General features: G+C 35.4%; 1 protein-coding gene across 3 annotated transcripts in view; it reads right to left on the reverse strand.

The window, feature by feature from the left end:
• The window catches only part of ATP8A1 (ATPase phospholipid transporting 8A1), a 97479-nt gene that overhangs the window by 31032 nt on the left and 51241 nt on the right, over positions 1-15206 (reverse strand). For all 3 annotated transcript variants that reach the window (XM_030449745.1, XM_030449746.1, XM_030449747.1), the window contains 5 exons: positions 12399-12538; positions 10697-10835; positions 9432-9496; positions 7001-7173; positions 16-199 (listed from right to left, as the gene is read on the reverse strand). In XM_030449745.1, the coding sequence (XP_030305605.1) occupies positions 16-199; positions 7001-7173; positions 9432-9496; positions 10697-10835; positions 12399-12538 (701 nt within the window). The remainder of the gene's footprint in view (positions 1-15; positions 200-7000; positions 7174-9431; positions 9497-10696; positions 10836-12398; positions 12539-15206) is intronic.

Genomic DNA, 15206 nt, shown 5'->3' on the forward strand with positions numbered 1-15206 from the left:
AGTGAAATGACTTACCTGAGCAATTGAGTAGTCTGAAGAATTGGCAGCTTGTAGACCTTCATTCCCACTAATACCAACACCAACATGTGCTGTTTGTATCATACTAACATCATTTGCTCCATCACCAATTGCCAGAGTTACTACCTTAACTTGTTTTTTAACCATTTCTACAACTTCAGATTTTTGAAGTGGTGATACTCTAAGGGGTTAACAAATAAAAAGATTTAATACAGGACTTTTAAATCAATGTACTTTCAAAATATAGTTCATACTCTGTGAAAAGGCAGTAAAAACGGGCCAAGTAACATCCAGCAAAAATTCCTAAAAACCTTGGATTTTTTTGAAGCAAAATGTTAATAGGCCTTGAGACACACAGATTATACAGCAATAGGCCCCTAGAACACCTTAAAGAAAGAAACCTCAAACACTGACACTGCCAGTATTAACAGATTTTGGCATATTTTCTTGTTATGCTTTCTATTTTCTTTTTTGTTTAAATATATTTTATACATTCAAATGTATGTATATATAATACATAGAGATGTATGTATTTTACAAATATATAGAACAAAATATCTAAGACACAGATGTCAAAGCAAGCAGGAACAAAGTGACCACCACTTTTCTTAACATAGCCTGCATGGCTAAATCAGAGGAAGCAAGTTTGAACACTGTCTCTTGATCCTTGACTTTGTTTAGCTGCTGGTAACTACTCCCTTGCTGCTCCAATTACGTGTCATTAAGGAAATGCCTGCCCACAGCTGGAGGAACAAATTACAGAAATCACTCAAAAGCTCTATTAATGAAACTGTATCAGTTTTGGCTTCATTAACACCACTGTGTGTGTCCCCAGTGTACCTTCCATTTCATGTTGTGAAAGTTCAACTCTGTGCTGAAATTCCCTCCTTGCAGTATTTGAGATCCAAAAACAAGGTACAGAAATTCCATGCTAGAGCCATTATGTTTCACAGGGTGGGGAAGGGAAGGAGAAAACCCTAAGCAGTGTGGCAGTCCACTTTTGTGCCTCCTGCCACCAGAGTCACGAATCAGACACTAACCCCACACCTTTCACAATACAAACAAAAAAGAGGAAATGCAGAAGAAAAAAAAGAAAATAAAAAAAAGGCGAGTATCCCTCCCTCTCTGCTGTTCACTGCTTCCTACAGAGGAAGCAGTTCTGGTACCACAGCATCACTCCCAGTGCTTCCAGCTGCAGTCTTTGTGGAGCTGAAGATGTGCCCTGGTGAAGATGGAACCACCCTTTTCTCATCTGTTTTTCCAGCTTTCCAGACACTCTGGATGTCCATGCCATTAATTAAACGTCAATAAGAAGCAGATCTTGCTACTGAATGCACACTGACACCAAAAACTGGGGGAGAAACATGTACTTAGAATTAATTTCCTACAATTGCTCTATATACACACTCACAGCAGTAACTTCTCTGCACCATAGATGACTGAACTTTGCAGGTGGCTCTGTGAAAGATTCCCCTGTGGTGCCAAAATTCCAGGGTTGAAGGTTGCATAAGAATTTTCACATCCTTAATTCTTTCGGGTGAAAAATTAAAACAGAACCAGTGGAATATGAAAGAAATTAAAAATACAAGGTTTTTCTGAAAAGCACAAAAAATTCTAAATTAAATTAAATTAAATTATTTAATTCTAAATAATGCTCTTTCCTGAATGTGCTCTGTATGCTGCTACTATCAAGAAACCCTGCCTATGCAGTGATCAGCACAGTTCTCAGCCGAACCAAGGCTGCTGTACAGCACTCAGAAGCTCAGTGCCAAGATAAAACAGCACTACCAGACACCAAAAAATCAGCTGTATTATGGCATTTATGCATTCCTAAAGATCTGCACAGAAGATCCTGCAAGCTGAAGGTCTCAGAGGCACCATTCTCATAAGTATGTGTACTGAAAGAGCTCATATTACTTGAGAAAATGGTTTTCTATGTATTATCATGTTATAGCACTGTTATATTATTAGAAATTGTATACTATATATTATATAATTATATTATCATTATATTATTGTGTCATATTGTGTCATATTATTAATGACATTCCTGATAGGCAAATCTTTTCCTAGTTTGAAGAATTCTAGCTGTATAAATTCTATCAAATCTGGTAAGTGACTGCAGCAAAAAGAAAAAATTACTTTCCTATTCAGTATTGTTCTACAAGATGAGAAACCAGTGCTAATGAGGACATTTATAAAAACAAACCATCCACAAAATAAGTAATTTTATTCCAACTACATAATTATTGAAGTCACTTTTAGTATATGGCATAACGTTCCCATCTGCACACTGACCTCCACCGTTACAGCAAAGGTTGAATGATTTTCCTGTCTTGACACTGCACTGACTGACATTTTAAGTTAAAAACCCATTGCTTTTTATTTGGACCAAACACATGATTCATAGTGAAGTTTTTAAGAAAAAACTTTTTCTTTTCCAACTGGTCATATTCGTTTCCTCATCACACTTTTCTCTCTACCCACTTAAAAAAAAAACCCACCACCACCAAGAACAAAAAAACCCAGTCTGACCCAGCCCACCCCCCCCCAAAACTAGAAACAGAACAAACCTCCCATATCTTTTGAAATAAAGAAGGCATATTAAATTCTCCACACTCAATACCTGAATTCTTACAGGTAGGGAACACTGAAGCATCAATTGTATTATTTACATTAAGCACAAAGATACTAATGACAATGCAAGAAAAACAAAGTTTTGACAGCTGAGGCTGGTGATTGATTTCATGGTGTTCAATTAAAAAAGTAAATGCAGCAGAAAACATTCAGAAAAAACCCCTGCAAATCTCTGTCAAACTGCTGGTGTTGTCTATTATCTATTTCCTTTATTAACAAATCTATGTTACAAAGACTTAAGGAAAGCTAAGTAATCAGGGCAAAAGGAAAAACAGCTTTTGACAATTCTGATAACCATGTCCTTCAGAAATACAAATTTCACCAAATCAACTTTAATTTCCTATGAAAGGGAATTCACTTTCCCACTAAAATAAAGGTTATTTAAGTTTTTAGCTAAGATTTATCATGAGTATTCTGAAATGTAGCTTAAGACTGCAGGAGAAAAAACAAGTTTTTTTAGACATGCTTTTTATGTCCTGAAATGCAGATTCATTCAAAACATTCATGATGAATTAAGTTTTGTCTAAGCCAATAAATTACACTAACAATCACAATTCTCTCTAGTTAAAACTTATATATAAAAAATAACATTTTTGAAACTCAGGTAATTTAAGAGCTGAAAGAGGATCCCAAACTATTCCTGGTGGAGGAAGTCAGCTTACCAAGCATATTAAACTGCTTTAAACCATGAAATTTTAAAAAGAAATTATATATAAAAAAGAGAAATTATGACCTGTCTTGGTGCATACTATTTTAATACCCAGATAAGTAACTCCTAAAATTAAAGCATACCATCTGTTCCACACATTCATTAATATTACATTTGAAGCATATTTGTGTATTTGTTTCAACTACAATCCCCCTTGTCTCTTGCAGAACAAGATCTTATGTATGCCTGAGGTCACACAATTTTACTCTACACAATTCTTTCACAGTATCAATTTATGACTTCAGTCCATATCACCAAAGTACTAATTCTTCATGTGGAACAGACTTATCCTTGATCTCATTTCAATGTCACAGAAGAAATACAAAGAATAACACAAGCTCCACAGCTCATTTGTAAAAAGAAAACTGCCCATTTTTCTTCAGAAAATGTTACCATATAGTTTTGGGTTTTTTACCATATAAAGCTATGGGAAATAAAAAAAAATAGTGTTGCACCAGCCAGGAGAAGCCTCAAAATCAGACAGGTTACTGAGTTCCCAGCATAAGGGTACAGTAATGGTGGTTTTCTTTCTTTTCTAGACCATGGTGCTTAACCCAGAGACAGTGCTGTTAATGGAAAATGAGTACACAGTGTCTATGCTCATCTTTGCTCACATATATATTCTAATTACCACTGGGTTTCCATAACATCTTTGTAGCTTTTCTGGTTCTCCTCTCCATGTGCCAATGGACAACTCAGTGTTCAGCTGTAAACAATGCCCCATTGTCTGAAACCCCCCAGTCCAATGCCTATTCTGTTCCAATTAAGTAAATTTTTTTAAGCTTTAAGTACAATAAATCAGAGAAATGATGCATAAAATTTAATTGCATAGTTTTTCAAAATGAAAAACATAAAGGAGTAAAGAATAATACAGTCTTTGGATTAAAGGTTGCTATCTAGTTATTTTCTTCAACAGTCTGTGCAATATGTGCTATCACGTTTTTGAGAAAGGTACTTTGGAGGAGAACAACCTTGTGATGAACTTGGGATGAAAGCTGCTGGGTAGCAATCCTTTAGAAGAATTGTGTGATCCAACTATATAAAAAAGCACTTTTATGATCTTTTGTTGCATGTTTTATTTGAACTCTGCTGACATATATTGTATCAAGACTCACTACAGCTATCTTCAATAGGAAATTTCTGACCTGAGAACTTTTTCATCTTTTCAGCTTTCCAGCAACAGCAATTCATTTCCCTTTCAGACAATGCTACAGGGCCAGTCGGAAGATGGCATTTACTCTCACTGCCTGGTGCATCAAATTTGTGGTGAAACCAATAAAAAATACCATTCAATTTGTTCACTCTTAGTTGTACATTTTGACTACAGAAAATATATTTTTAACATTCTTTTTGCACACATTACCATGAAACCAATATAGAGTTGGAATTCAGTTTGTCAAAGTCTTTAAGCCAAACATCTGCTTGAAGTTAATAACATACAGTTTTTTGAAGTGAAATGTTCTGCTGTATATTTGTCAGCTTCATCTGTTAAGGCTAGCCTTAGGAAGAATCCATTATTAATAATCACAGAAAGACAGGATAGTTTGGCTTGGAAGAGACCTTAAAGATCATCTAGGTCCAACCCGCCAGCATAGGCAGGGACACCTCCCACCAGACCAGGCTGCTCCAAGTCCCATCCAACCTGGCCTTGAACACTTCCAGGGATGAGGCCTCAACAGCCTCTCTGGACAACCTGTTCCAGTGTCTCACCACACTCACAGTGAAGAATTTCCTCCTGATGTCTAACCAAAATCAACCCTCTTCTAGTTTTAAGTTACTTTCCCTTGTCCTATGTCTACATGCCCTTGTGAAAAGTCCCTCCTCAGCTTTCCTCTAGGCCCCTTCAGGTACTGGAAGGCCACTGTAAGACCAGGGCCTTCTCTTCTCCAGGCTGAACAACCTCAATGCTTCTGAACACATGAATAGAGTCTGAAAACTCCAAAGAAAGTAATTTAATTTGTACTTTTAAAATGGAGGGCTCAAAATATTTACCGTCTTTATAAGCATGGAAAAGAGGCCTACATTTTCATTTGATCAGGACTGTATTTTTAAGCAATTTACATTAATTAAAGACTGCAATTTTTATACTTTTAATTTTCAAGCCCACAAGTAATGAGATGAAATTTTTGTTAATGATAATGGAAAATAATTTTTTTACAGTATTCTGACAAGCATATGAATTAAAGAAGCACATACTAAAACTTCAAGCTCTTCAAGTAAATGTTTTAGTTTTATACTTGCAGCCAATTTTGAAATAACCACAAAATGTCAGAGCATATACCTAGACATGTATTGAAACCAGCTGAGTGAAATGTGTTATGGAGATGTAGAAAGGGCAGAGAACACACAACCAGAACAGAAGCTTTTCATTTTTTGTTGTTTCTTCACAAAAACGGTACCAATAAATGACAGCTCCATGCACATATATCCTTCAGTGGTTCTACAGCTCAATAGAAATGGCAATATTGTTCCTTCAGACAGCATAAAATATGGTTTAAAATCAAGGAAAAAGAAGAAAAATAAACAATTTTGCGAAAATACCTCTTCTACATGCCTCTCCTGCTTGTTGCTTACTATATGGAGCAAAACTGGAACTGAAACAAGCGCAAAGCTCCAACTTGTCTGTCAGAAAAATTACTGCTATTGAAAAGAAGCTTATACACAGTATTAACTGTTCATCAGTGTAAGATCTCAGTTTAAAAGACAGCAAAGTTTAGAAGACAGTTTAAAGGACTTTAGTTTGCTTCATGCTGGAGTATGGCTATAAAGTTAAACTGTTAAAATAGAAAAATAAATTACTTGGAAGCATAACATTTCCCTTGACAGAAAGCATGGGAAGACTACAAACCAGGTGTTTATTTGGATACTGTAACCTCATGTACCTTTTCCCTGTTCTTTTGCAAGGCAGAAAGGTACTTCCATTTTGAACACTGATTTTTCAGATGGATGTACTTTAATGTACTGGAATATTATTAAAACTCTCTATCTGGACACAAGAATCTTCCATTTATTTATGTTATTAATAAAAACCAGTCTATTAAGGCATATATACAAAATTTTCTCTCTTTATGGTAAGGTCTAATAGCCAACATTTACAAGAGATGATAAAATACCTGATAGTATAAAAGAACTCCCAAACAATCAGGAGTAATGGCAACAATAGCAACAACAATAATAATATTAAGAGTGTTTTCATCAGCCTCAGGAAATAAAAATCACTTGGAGCAATACTTTTAACACTTCTGTGTACTTGCACAGTATAACCCATGACCAGCACAAAAGCAGAGATATAAAGTCTTGCCTGCAGAGAAAGCTCTACAAAAGAATACAGTTGTTCTAATACCTGCAGTTGCCTTAAGGCTGAGATCAGCTGTCTCAATATTGATGAGACTATCCCCAACAGATAAATTATTTTTCTAGGAATACACAACCTGAATGACTTTGTTTGCCAGGTACAGTCTGTAGCAGACACTGTACACTGTAGCAGTGTACAGAAATACTTTGATTGAATGACTCCATTTCATCTATTTCATACAATTGGGTACTAAAGGTTTTTTTTATATTTCATGGTTTGATGACATAGCTGCGTGTATTTTCTCTGAAAATGCTGTACAGCACGATTAACTTAAATCTTACCTGCAACAAATAACAGCTTTGCATGACAAAGCCAAATCCAGGAAATATTGTCTCACTCCAAATGTCAAAGCATACTTCAGAGATTTACCATCAATGATGAGAGCAAAATCGTTTTCCTTCCTTAAAGCATCACCAAGGGTACTGCAATGATGGCTGAGTGTCTCTCTTGTTCCCTGTTGTACAAAAAAATCGTGTCCATTATTTTTAATTCCTACTATTCTTAAGGCAATTTTTTTTCCAGTATGATCAGAAGTACTGAAATTTCCTCTTTTTAAGGAAATTTCCTTTCGATTACATTATAAAATACAGTATCAAATGAGAAAGCATTTCAACAACTGTACTATTAGAAACCACAGTAGCAATGGTGTGTAGGATCGCTCTCACACTCCGTCAAAATATGTAAGTTGTGGTGGAACATTCAATGAAATGGATGCATAACAATTTGCTAAAAGCATTGTTAAATAAGTTTATTTTATATGTCTGAAAAAGAAAATTCTCATATATAGAGATATTAGAAGAAACAATTTCTATCCATTATTATATAAAAAGGTCATAAATGTTTAGAAACATGTGAAATATAATTCATTGTATAAGTGCATGTGTTATAATTGATAATTCTAATCATCATATTAAATTTATACTTTAAGATAAGCCCAGATAAACTACATGTTAAAGGATATTTTTTATCTTCCCATTGCTAAGGACAGTTTGAATCTAACCAACACAAGTCACTAGTTTGTGATCCAGTGCTAAGAACTTCAAATTATTATTAAAGCGTCATGGTTGCTCAGTTCCTTCTGATCTTGAGGGAACTGGGTTGTCCAGCAACCCTCATGGGAGCACAGTTTCCCTGCAAGGTAAGGTTCAGAGTCCCAGTGTAAGAGGTGGACCTGTGCTGTTCAAAAGCCAAAGTTTCAGCCATCAACAGACAATATTCCAGCTCAGTATGTATGGCCTCTTGTCAGCTTTTGTTGGTATATGTAAATGGAAAAGGATTGCAGCTGCACTGAGTGAAGGTTCTGCTACCACAGCGTCCACCTCTCTCTCTCCATTTCCTGAGTCCTGCTCCACTGCTTCATCAGAATTTTCAAGGCCATCTCTGACTCAACCAATTGCAGTAGCAACAGAGACTGACCTCTGATTCTAACCACACCAGCAAGCAAATGGTAGTGCACCAAGTATGCATTAATCAAACAGTGAAACGTGCACAAACAAATGAGGCAGAAAACTTTTAATGGAGTCTCTTACTAAAATACTGGCACAAAGCAAGTTTATTATTAGTTTTCAACTGCCTCTTGCTCTCAGAGCTCCAGGTGGGGTCTCACAAGAGTGGAGTATAGGGGGAGAGTCATCTCTTGTGACCTGCTGGCCACACTTCTTCTGATCATGATTAATTCAAACTAATGTTGAAAATGTGGTATCCTAAACGGGTCAAAATGGCTTAAAAAGTACTTTTTTAAAAAAGCGAACTAGTAAGCATTTTAATTCATGCTATAGCCTACTTATACCTGTACCACTGAAAAGTTAAAGCACTTCCTCCCTTAGCTGATTCTTATGCTTTTTACTTTTCTTTCCCTTTCTCTCCTTATCTTGAGCAACATGACCACAATACAAAGTAAGGTAAACTTCATTTCAGGGTTTTCTTCTGAAGCCTTTTGGACTCCGAGTTTTCCTGCTGAGGAAATTCTTCCTCTTCTGAGTTCATTTACCACCCTTAGAGAGTTGTAACAGGATCTATTTTCCCCCTCCCCATCATGGGATTTTTCACTAAACATTGCATTCCTACTTTCCCTAAACAATTTTTTCTGTACAAATCACTGTACACTTGGAGGCTGGTAGCTTTAACACTATACTTCAACATCTGATCATAATTTCATTTGTTTAACCACACAATAACAATCTTTGGCAGATACTATGTATCTGTAAGAAACAGCATTAGAACAGAACAGCATTAGAAAGGCCCTTTGGATTATTTGTTTGGGCACTGCTAGGTGCTACTAGAAGCATGTAAAGCTCCTGGCTAGAAGCTTGTTAAGCTCCTGGCTTTGTGCCTGAATGGATGGAGTCATGTCACTACATGGAATTTGTTTCCTTATCATTCTGAAGTTCATTTGTGTAGTAGCTACACTGTGGTTTTTGAAGAAGGGGACTAAGTTTCTACTCATTCAGAAACCATTCTGTCACCAGCCACAGGGTTTTCCAACTATGCAATATTAAAATTTACTGAGAGAATTATAAAACCAAGCAAAAAAGCAACCTCCCCAAACCAAACTCCCCATCAAGCAGTATTTTTAGCAGATTTTTCTGTCTGTACAGGTAAACGCATGCTTCAAATTACTTTTCATGCCACCTCCACCAAGACATCTGGACATTTTAAGCAGTAAATGACATTAACGTTTCATTAACTAAGGGCTTTGAGGGTTTTACTTACATCAAGAGAACCTTCATTTATAACAATTAATCCCATGTTCTTTTTCAGAAGTTTACAGGAGTGACCTGTAAAAAAACATTTTTGTTTTCAAAAAATCATTTCACAATATCAGCTACAATAGAACAAAGCATTTTTAACTTTTTTCTGTAAGAATCAGGTATAAAAATAAAGTACTACATTCTGTAAAATTAGATATATAGGTAAAAAGATAGAACAATCAGAATTTTTCTTGCTGCAACTTGTGACTGTTGTGTCTTATTCACAGAGGTTGCCAGAGGAAGGACAAGGAACAACTTTACAGGGCGTTACAGAAAAGAGCCAACAGATTTCTCTTGGTGTTGCAGATTTTCAAAATGCAATTGAATTTCATAAAAAAATTTCTGTATATACACATTCCCATTCTTTTATTCTCTGCCACTTTCAATTGAATGTATGCTCTGTGCTAATGTTGCAGGCTGCCTAGAAAAATATATATCACCCCTGTTACTAAAGTGACAATGCTGGTATAACTTCAAAACTGAAGGTATTACTGAAAATAACCTTAGATCAATGGCACCATGTGCCTACAAAACATTCTTTAAGATTAAAAATAATAATAGTAATAAAAAAGGATTCATATAACCAAAACGATGCTTCACTTTAGGCACAAAATCTAGATTACTGAAGCAGTGCTAATACAGTCATAGGTAAAAAAATAACAAACTGTAAATGCAGCTTTCATGTATCAGTATTTGAAATACATATTTATTGCTGAAATTGATTTGAAATTCGGAATTATTTTATTCGTTGTTTATAATGAGAGTAAAGAGTAAAATGAAACCTCTGATTGATGATTAAGGTTTAGAGTACTTTAGTGAACAATCTCTGTGGTTTTGCTTTAATTAAGATTATGGTCCCTGCCAACTTTCTTGTAAAGAAGAAAAACCACAGAAGCGAAATTAAGAATACTTTAATTTACTTAGTATTATTCCCTCTCACTACCAAATCATAAACAATTTATTTTAGGTTATATTAAAAAAAGTATAAAGGCATATGTTTTTCTCCTCTCTGTCATGGCATGAATTTTTCTTGCTGTTCCTGTTTAACACCATTGCCCACTCTCCCCCTACCAATGACTGAAAAAAAAGTGAGCCTTTGAATTCTCAAATGTCACAGAATATTATTTTTAAAAGATATCTTTCTGTTCAGAAATAAATTTTACTCTAGCAACTTTTGTAATTTCTCAAATCTCTAACAAAGCCATGAAAGAAATGCAACCACAATACCAATGTTAATGGCAGTCTCTTGTTTGTCCCCAGTAAGTATCCAAATTTTTATGTCTGCTTTCATGAGGGTCTCTATGGTTTCAGGCACATTGTCTTGCAGTTTATCTTCTATTGCTGTTGCTCCAAGCAGCTGCAGATTCTGTGAATACAAAATATTCAGTACATACAGTTCTTTTGGTTTAAATTGTTTTAATCTTCCAATTTCTTTTGTTTAACTCTCCATATTTATGATGAGATTAATGCTGTCTAAATTCATTAATCAGATTAGGTATCAACTGACAAAGATCTTACAACTTATTCCTGTGAGCTTTAAGTTAAGTATCTATGTGGCTTACCAAACTGCACTACTTGACCACTAAAAACTTTACCCAATTATACACAATCTCTGGAGTCTGTTCAGCAACAGCTACCCTGTCCTGAGGGGCACCTCTTTAATTTGAAGACTTACGGAGTACTACTATTATGTTTTATCTCACTTTTAATGATTTCTCTTCATCTTGTAATAAAATACCTGTCAATCCATCTTTATCTTAAAACTATAATCTTGATTACATCTGGTATTAACTTCAACCCTACAAAGTTATTGTGAATACAGTCATTTTTATACTTCATAATCTGTACCATTAAAACTAGCTAAAACCCTGTTAATGACACCATTATAAACCTGGTTGCAGCGTGGCCTGCATACTTGATGCTGAGAAAGCACTGGTGCAACTAATATAAAACTTTGTAATGGTAGCAGGGTTGCCATGTTAACAAAGTTACAGAGTTTTAAGACTGTCTTATCCATGTCTGGATAAACTTAACATACATGTAAACTGAAGTCTCGCAAATGAGTGAAGCTGTATGACCTCACTCTTTTTTTCATTAACTAAACACTTCAGGTTTCTGAGGCTCTGAATTTTAAGCAGTAATTTCTCAGTTTTCCAAGGAAAAAAAAAAAAAAAAAAAAAAAAGAAGTCTAAGAGTACGCTTGGCTACTCCAGCAGCAGCATTGCCAGAAACTCAAGGGAAGTGATTATGCTCCTGCTCTCCATGAGACTGCATCCAAGTATTTACCTCCTTTTCCTGGGTCTCCAGTACAAGAGAGGTTGACAAAATGGAGCAAGTTCAGTGGAGGGACACAAAAGCAGCCTGGGGCTTGGAGCTTGCTTTATTAAGAGTGCCTGAGGACAGAGGATGAGTTTAACATGGGGGAAAAAAAAAAAAAAAAAAAAGGCTAAGGGAGGGATTACATCCCTGCCTTCTGCTAGGCTTTTAGAGAAGCCATTTTCCTCTGAGCTGAACAGTGAAGGGGCCAAAGGCACATCCTGCAGTAAAAGAAATTTTAGTTCAGAATGGGGAAAACTAGTAAGTGAACACTAAGAAAAAAAATTGCCTACTGCAGGTGGGTAAACTCCCTCCTTGCACACACTCAAAACTTCAAAGTGCTGGGCAAACAAAATTAGCCTTGTGCTGAGCAAGGACTTGTGTCTAGATATCTTGAGAAGTCCCTGCTAACCTTGACTACTCTACGGGTAGAGAATGTGGGGTTGGAACTACGGAAACTAGATCCCTTTCAGCTTAAACCATTCTATGATTATTCCTCAATAGTGCTTCAGATTTCACAGTATAGAAAGCAAGGACATTAATTAAATAAACCACCCTCCTTACCTCCACCCCTCAAAAAAAGGGAGAAATGAAATCAGAAGGCTACACATACTTTTTCAATTAGTTCATAGCTCTCCTCAAGTTTGAGTGCTCTGTTCTGTACAGCTGTAGAAGCACGGTGATAGACATTCAACCACTCTTGATAATCACTTTCTGATATCTCAGCCACAGCAAAACACAGAGTTCTTAAGCCTAAAGAGAAAGCACACAGTAAATATGGTTCAGTATTTGTTACCCCTTTCCTTGATATGCCTGAAGTTAATAATTACAAGTAGCTGAATTAATGTTGTATTTTATGTAAGTTTATGCCCAGTTTTCAACTTACTGCTGTATATCTTGAAATTTTTAAATACAGATAGAGTAAAAAAAATGATTCAAGTAGAAATATATTCAACAGTTATTCTACCAAGGTAGCTGAATGCAATACAGGCGATATAGTTCAGGGGAAAAAAATAATGAAATTTTACAGAGGATTTGACATCTGAAACTGTGAACAAAACATGAAGCAATCCCAAATTACACTTGCTGAACAGGTATGTAAATTAGATTTTTAGGAACATTAAACTTATATGATTGAATCACATTCCGGAAAAAAAGTTTTATAAACTGAAATGTTGCTCTGCTGGAAAGCACTAAAATTAAAATATTCAAGTATAATGTTACAACTACACTCTTTTCCTCTCCTCAGTCTCCTTAAGAAATTCTCAGTTGAAGCTTGAAATTTACCACCTAGACAACAACTTTGAATTTGCTCAGATTTAATTCACACATAGTTTTCACATATTTTTTTAGCTTTCCAAATTGTTAACTAAAATCTTGGTGCACAGGCAGCATTTGGATATTTTACTTAAATATCTTTGAGCTGGTTATATTCAATATACTTTTTCCTCCAGCAAAAACCTGTATTGAGCACTACAGTGAGAACTGGAGACAAGAAGGATTACAAGAAACATCTATTTTTTGACAATATACATTTACATTCAAATAAGTAGCCAGGTGTGAATACTCTAACAGTCCATTTTCACACATTATGAGGTTCTTAGATTTCTAGAGCATGAAATTGGCATAACTCCTTCCATACTGAGAAAAGCATTGATCGAGCCAAATGACGTCTATGGAGCCACAGTTTTCAGAACGGTGAATTTAGGAGGGTGAGAAACAGGACTAATGAAGTTACTGCCTTTGATCACTTGCCCACTCTGCTCTAGGAGATGAACAGCACCATAATCAAGAATGGCTAAATGCAATCTTTATCTGTTCAGAGGTTTCTATTGTCTACAGCAATTAGGAAATGATCAAGAGGCTGGGCAGAATTTTTTTTTCACAACTCTTTCAAAATATTTTATGCAGATGACAAAATGAAGAAAATAAATCAGTGTGTGTGGAATATCAGCAAACAAGTTTTTCCAAGGCATTTGATTTCTCTCTTTAAATCTGACGCCTTTTTTTTTTCCATATTTAATTTAAAAAATATCCTTCTCATTCTCATTTAGCAGAATCTACCTCATGAAAAGTGGAAAACAAAATATCATTAAGTCTGCTTTTTAGCAGACTGGAACAGCAACACAGAAACTACACAATTCTGTTTATTTGAGCAGGCATTAACACTCAAGCTTAATAAATGCTTAAATATAAATGCCAGCCATTCTAACCACTTTATTTTTGAACAACACACCAAGAACATGCACCAAATGCCAAGGACATACTGTACTGCCACATGAAAGGATATGCATGAAACTTTGCAACGTCATTGGCTGCAATTTAAATCTGATGCAAAAATAAATACTGATTTCTTTAATTGATTCCAGAGACAGACATACTTAATTATTTTTTTTAAAGACTGAATTTTATGTTTTTGAAAGGTTAGCAATTCACATTTCTGCACAGCAAATATTTTCATCTGTTAAAAAGAAGGGTATGAAAAGTACTTGGACAAGGTTCTTAACACTAATGTGCATGAACAGTAGTTAAAAGAAGGATGGAATTTTTCCACTTATGTTGCTTCACGTGGTCCAACCTGACTGATGAGGAAAAAACTATCAATCAGACCACTGATTTAATGAGAACAGTAATTAATAACTGGATTGAAAATTTTGTATGAGTTGACACAGGACAGCAGATATTCAACTGTTTTTACCTTTTACCAAATATATAACCTTACAACGCCAACTAACTCCACATCTAAGTAACGATACCTTGACTGACCCTGGTCAGGACTTTATTAACCCCCAAACTGGCCAATCATCTCATTCAACTAAATTCATATGCTCAAAGGCTGTATCTGAGGCTTCATGTTGTACCATGAGTCAATTTTGCTTTAGTTCTGCTTTCAACTTTATTGTGTAATTTATTTTAACTTTACCCTTACCAGAAAAAATTCCTGAAGTCACATGTGTAACAGAGAGAAAGGGTCTTCCTGATTCAAGAAGATTTTTCCAGACATTAGTTGTCAAAAGGCAAGGATTGCATTTTGGAATGAAAATATTTTAATCATGTTTGCTTTCCAGTGTAAGCTTATGTCATAAGACTAAGCATTAAATATAATTTTAAAGTTCTAGGGACAGTGTATTAAAAAACTGACAAGGTAAAGAAGCTGCATATCAGATTCCTGTAACTATAATTCTGCTTCCAACTACTCTCTCCCAACTCATAGATAAGTTAAAACACCATGATACTTCACAGTACAACTCTTTAATTCTTTACTAAGATACTAGAAAGGATGCATGGCATGGAAGATCTAGGAACTGTGGTAAAGGAATTTACATGAAAGCAGAAACCTTTCTACAGTCTGCTTTCCTGCTCATGTCTGTACTGTGGAATCCACTATTACTAAATAACTTGCTGGCTGTTTGTATCAAGT

Source organism: Calypte anna, chromosome 4A (assembly GCF_003957555.1).
Source record: "Calypte anna isolate BGI_N300 chromosome 4A, bCalAnn1_v1.p, whole genome shotgun sequence".
NCBI classification, from domain to species: domain Eukaryota; kingdom Metazoa; phylum Chordata; class Aves; order Apodiformes; family Trochilidae; genus Calypte; species Calypte anna.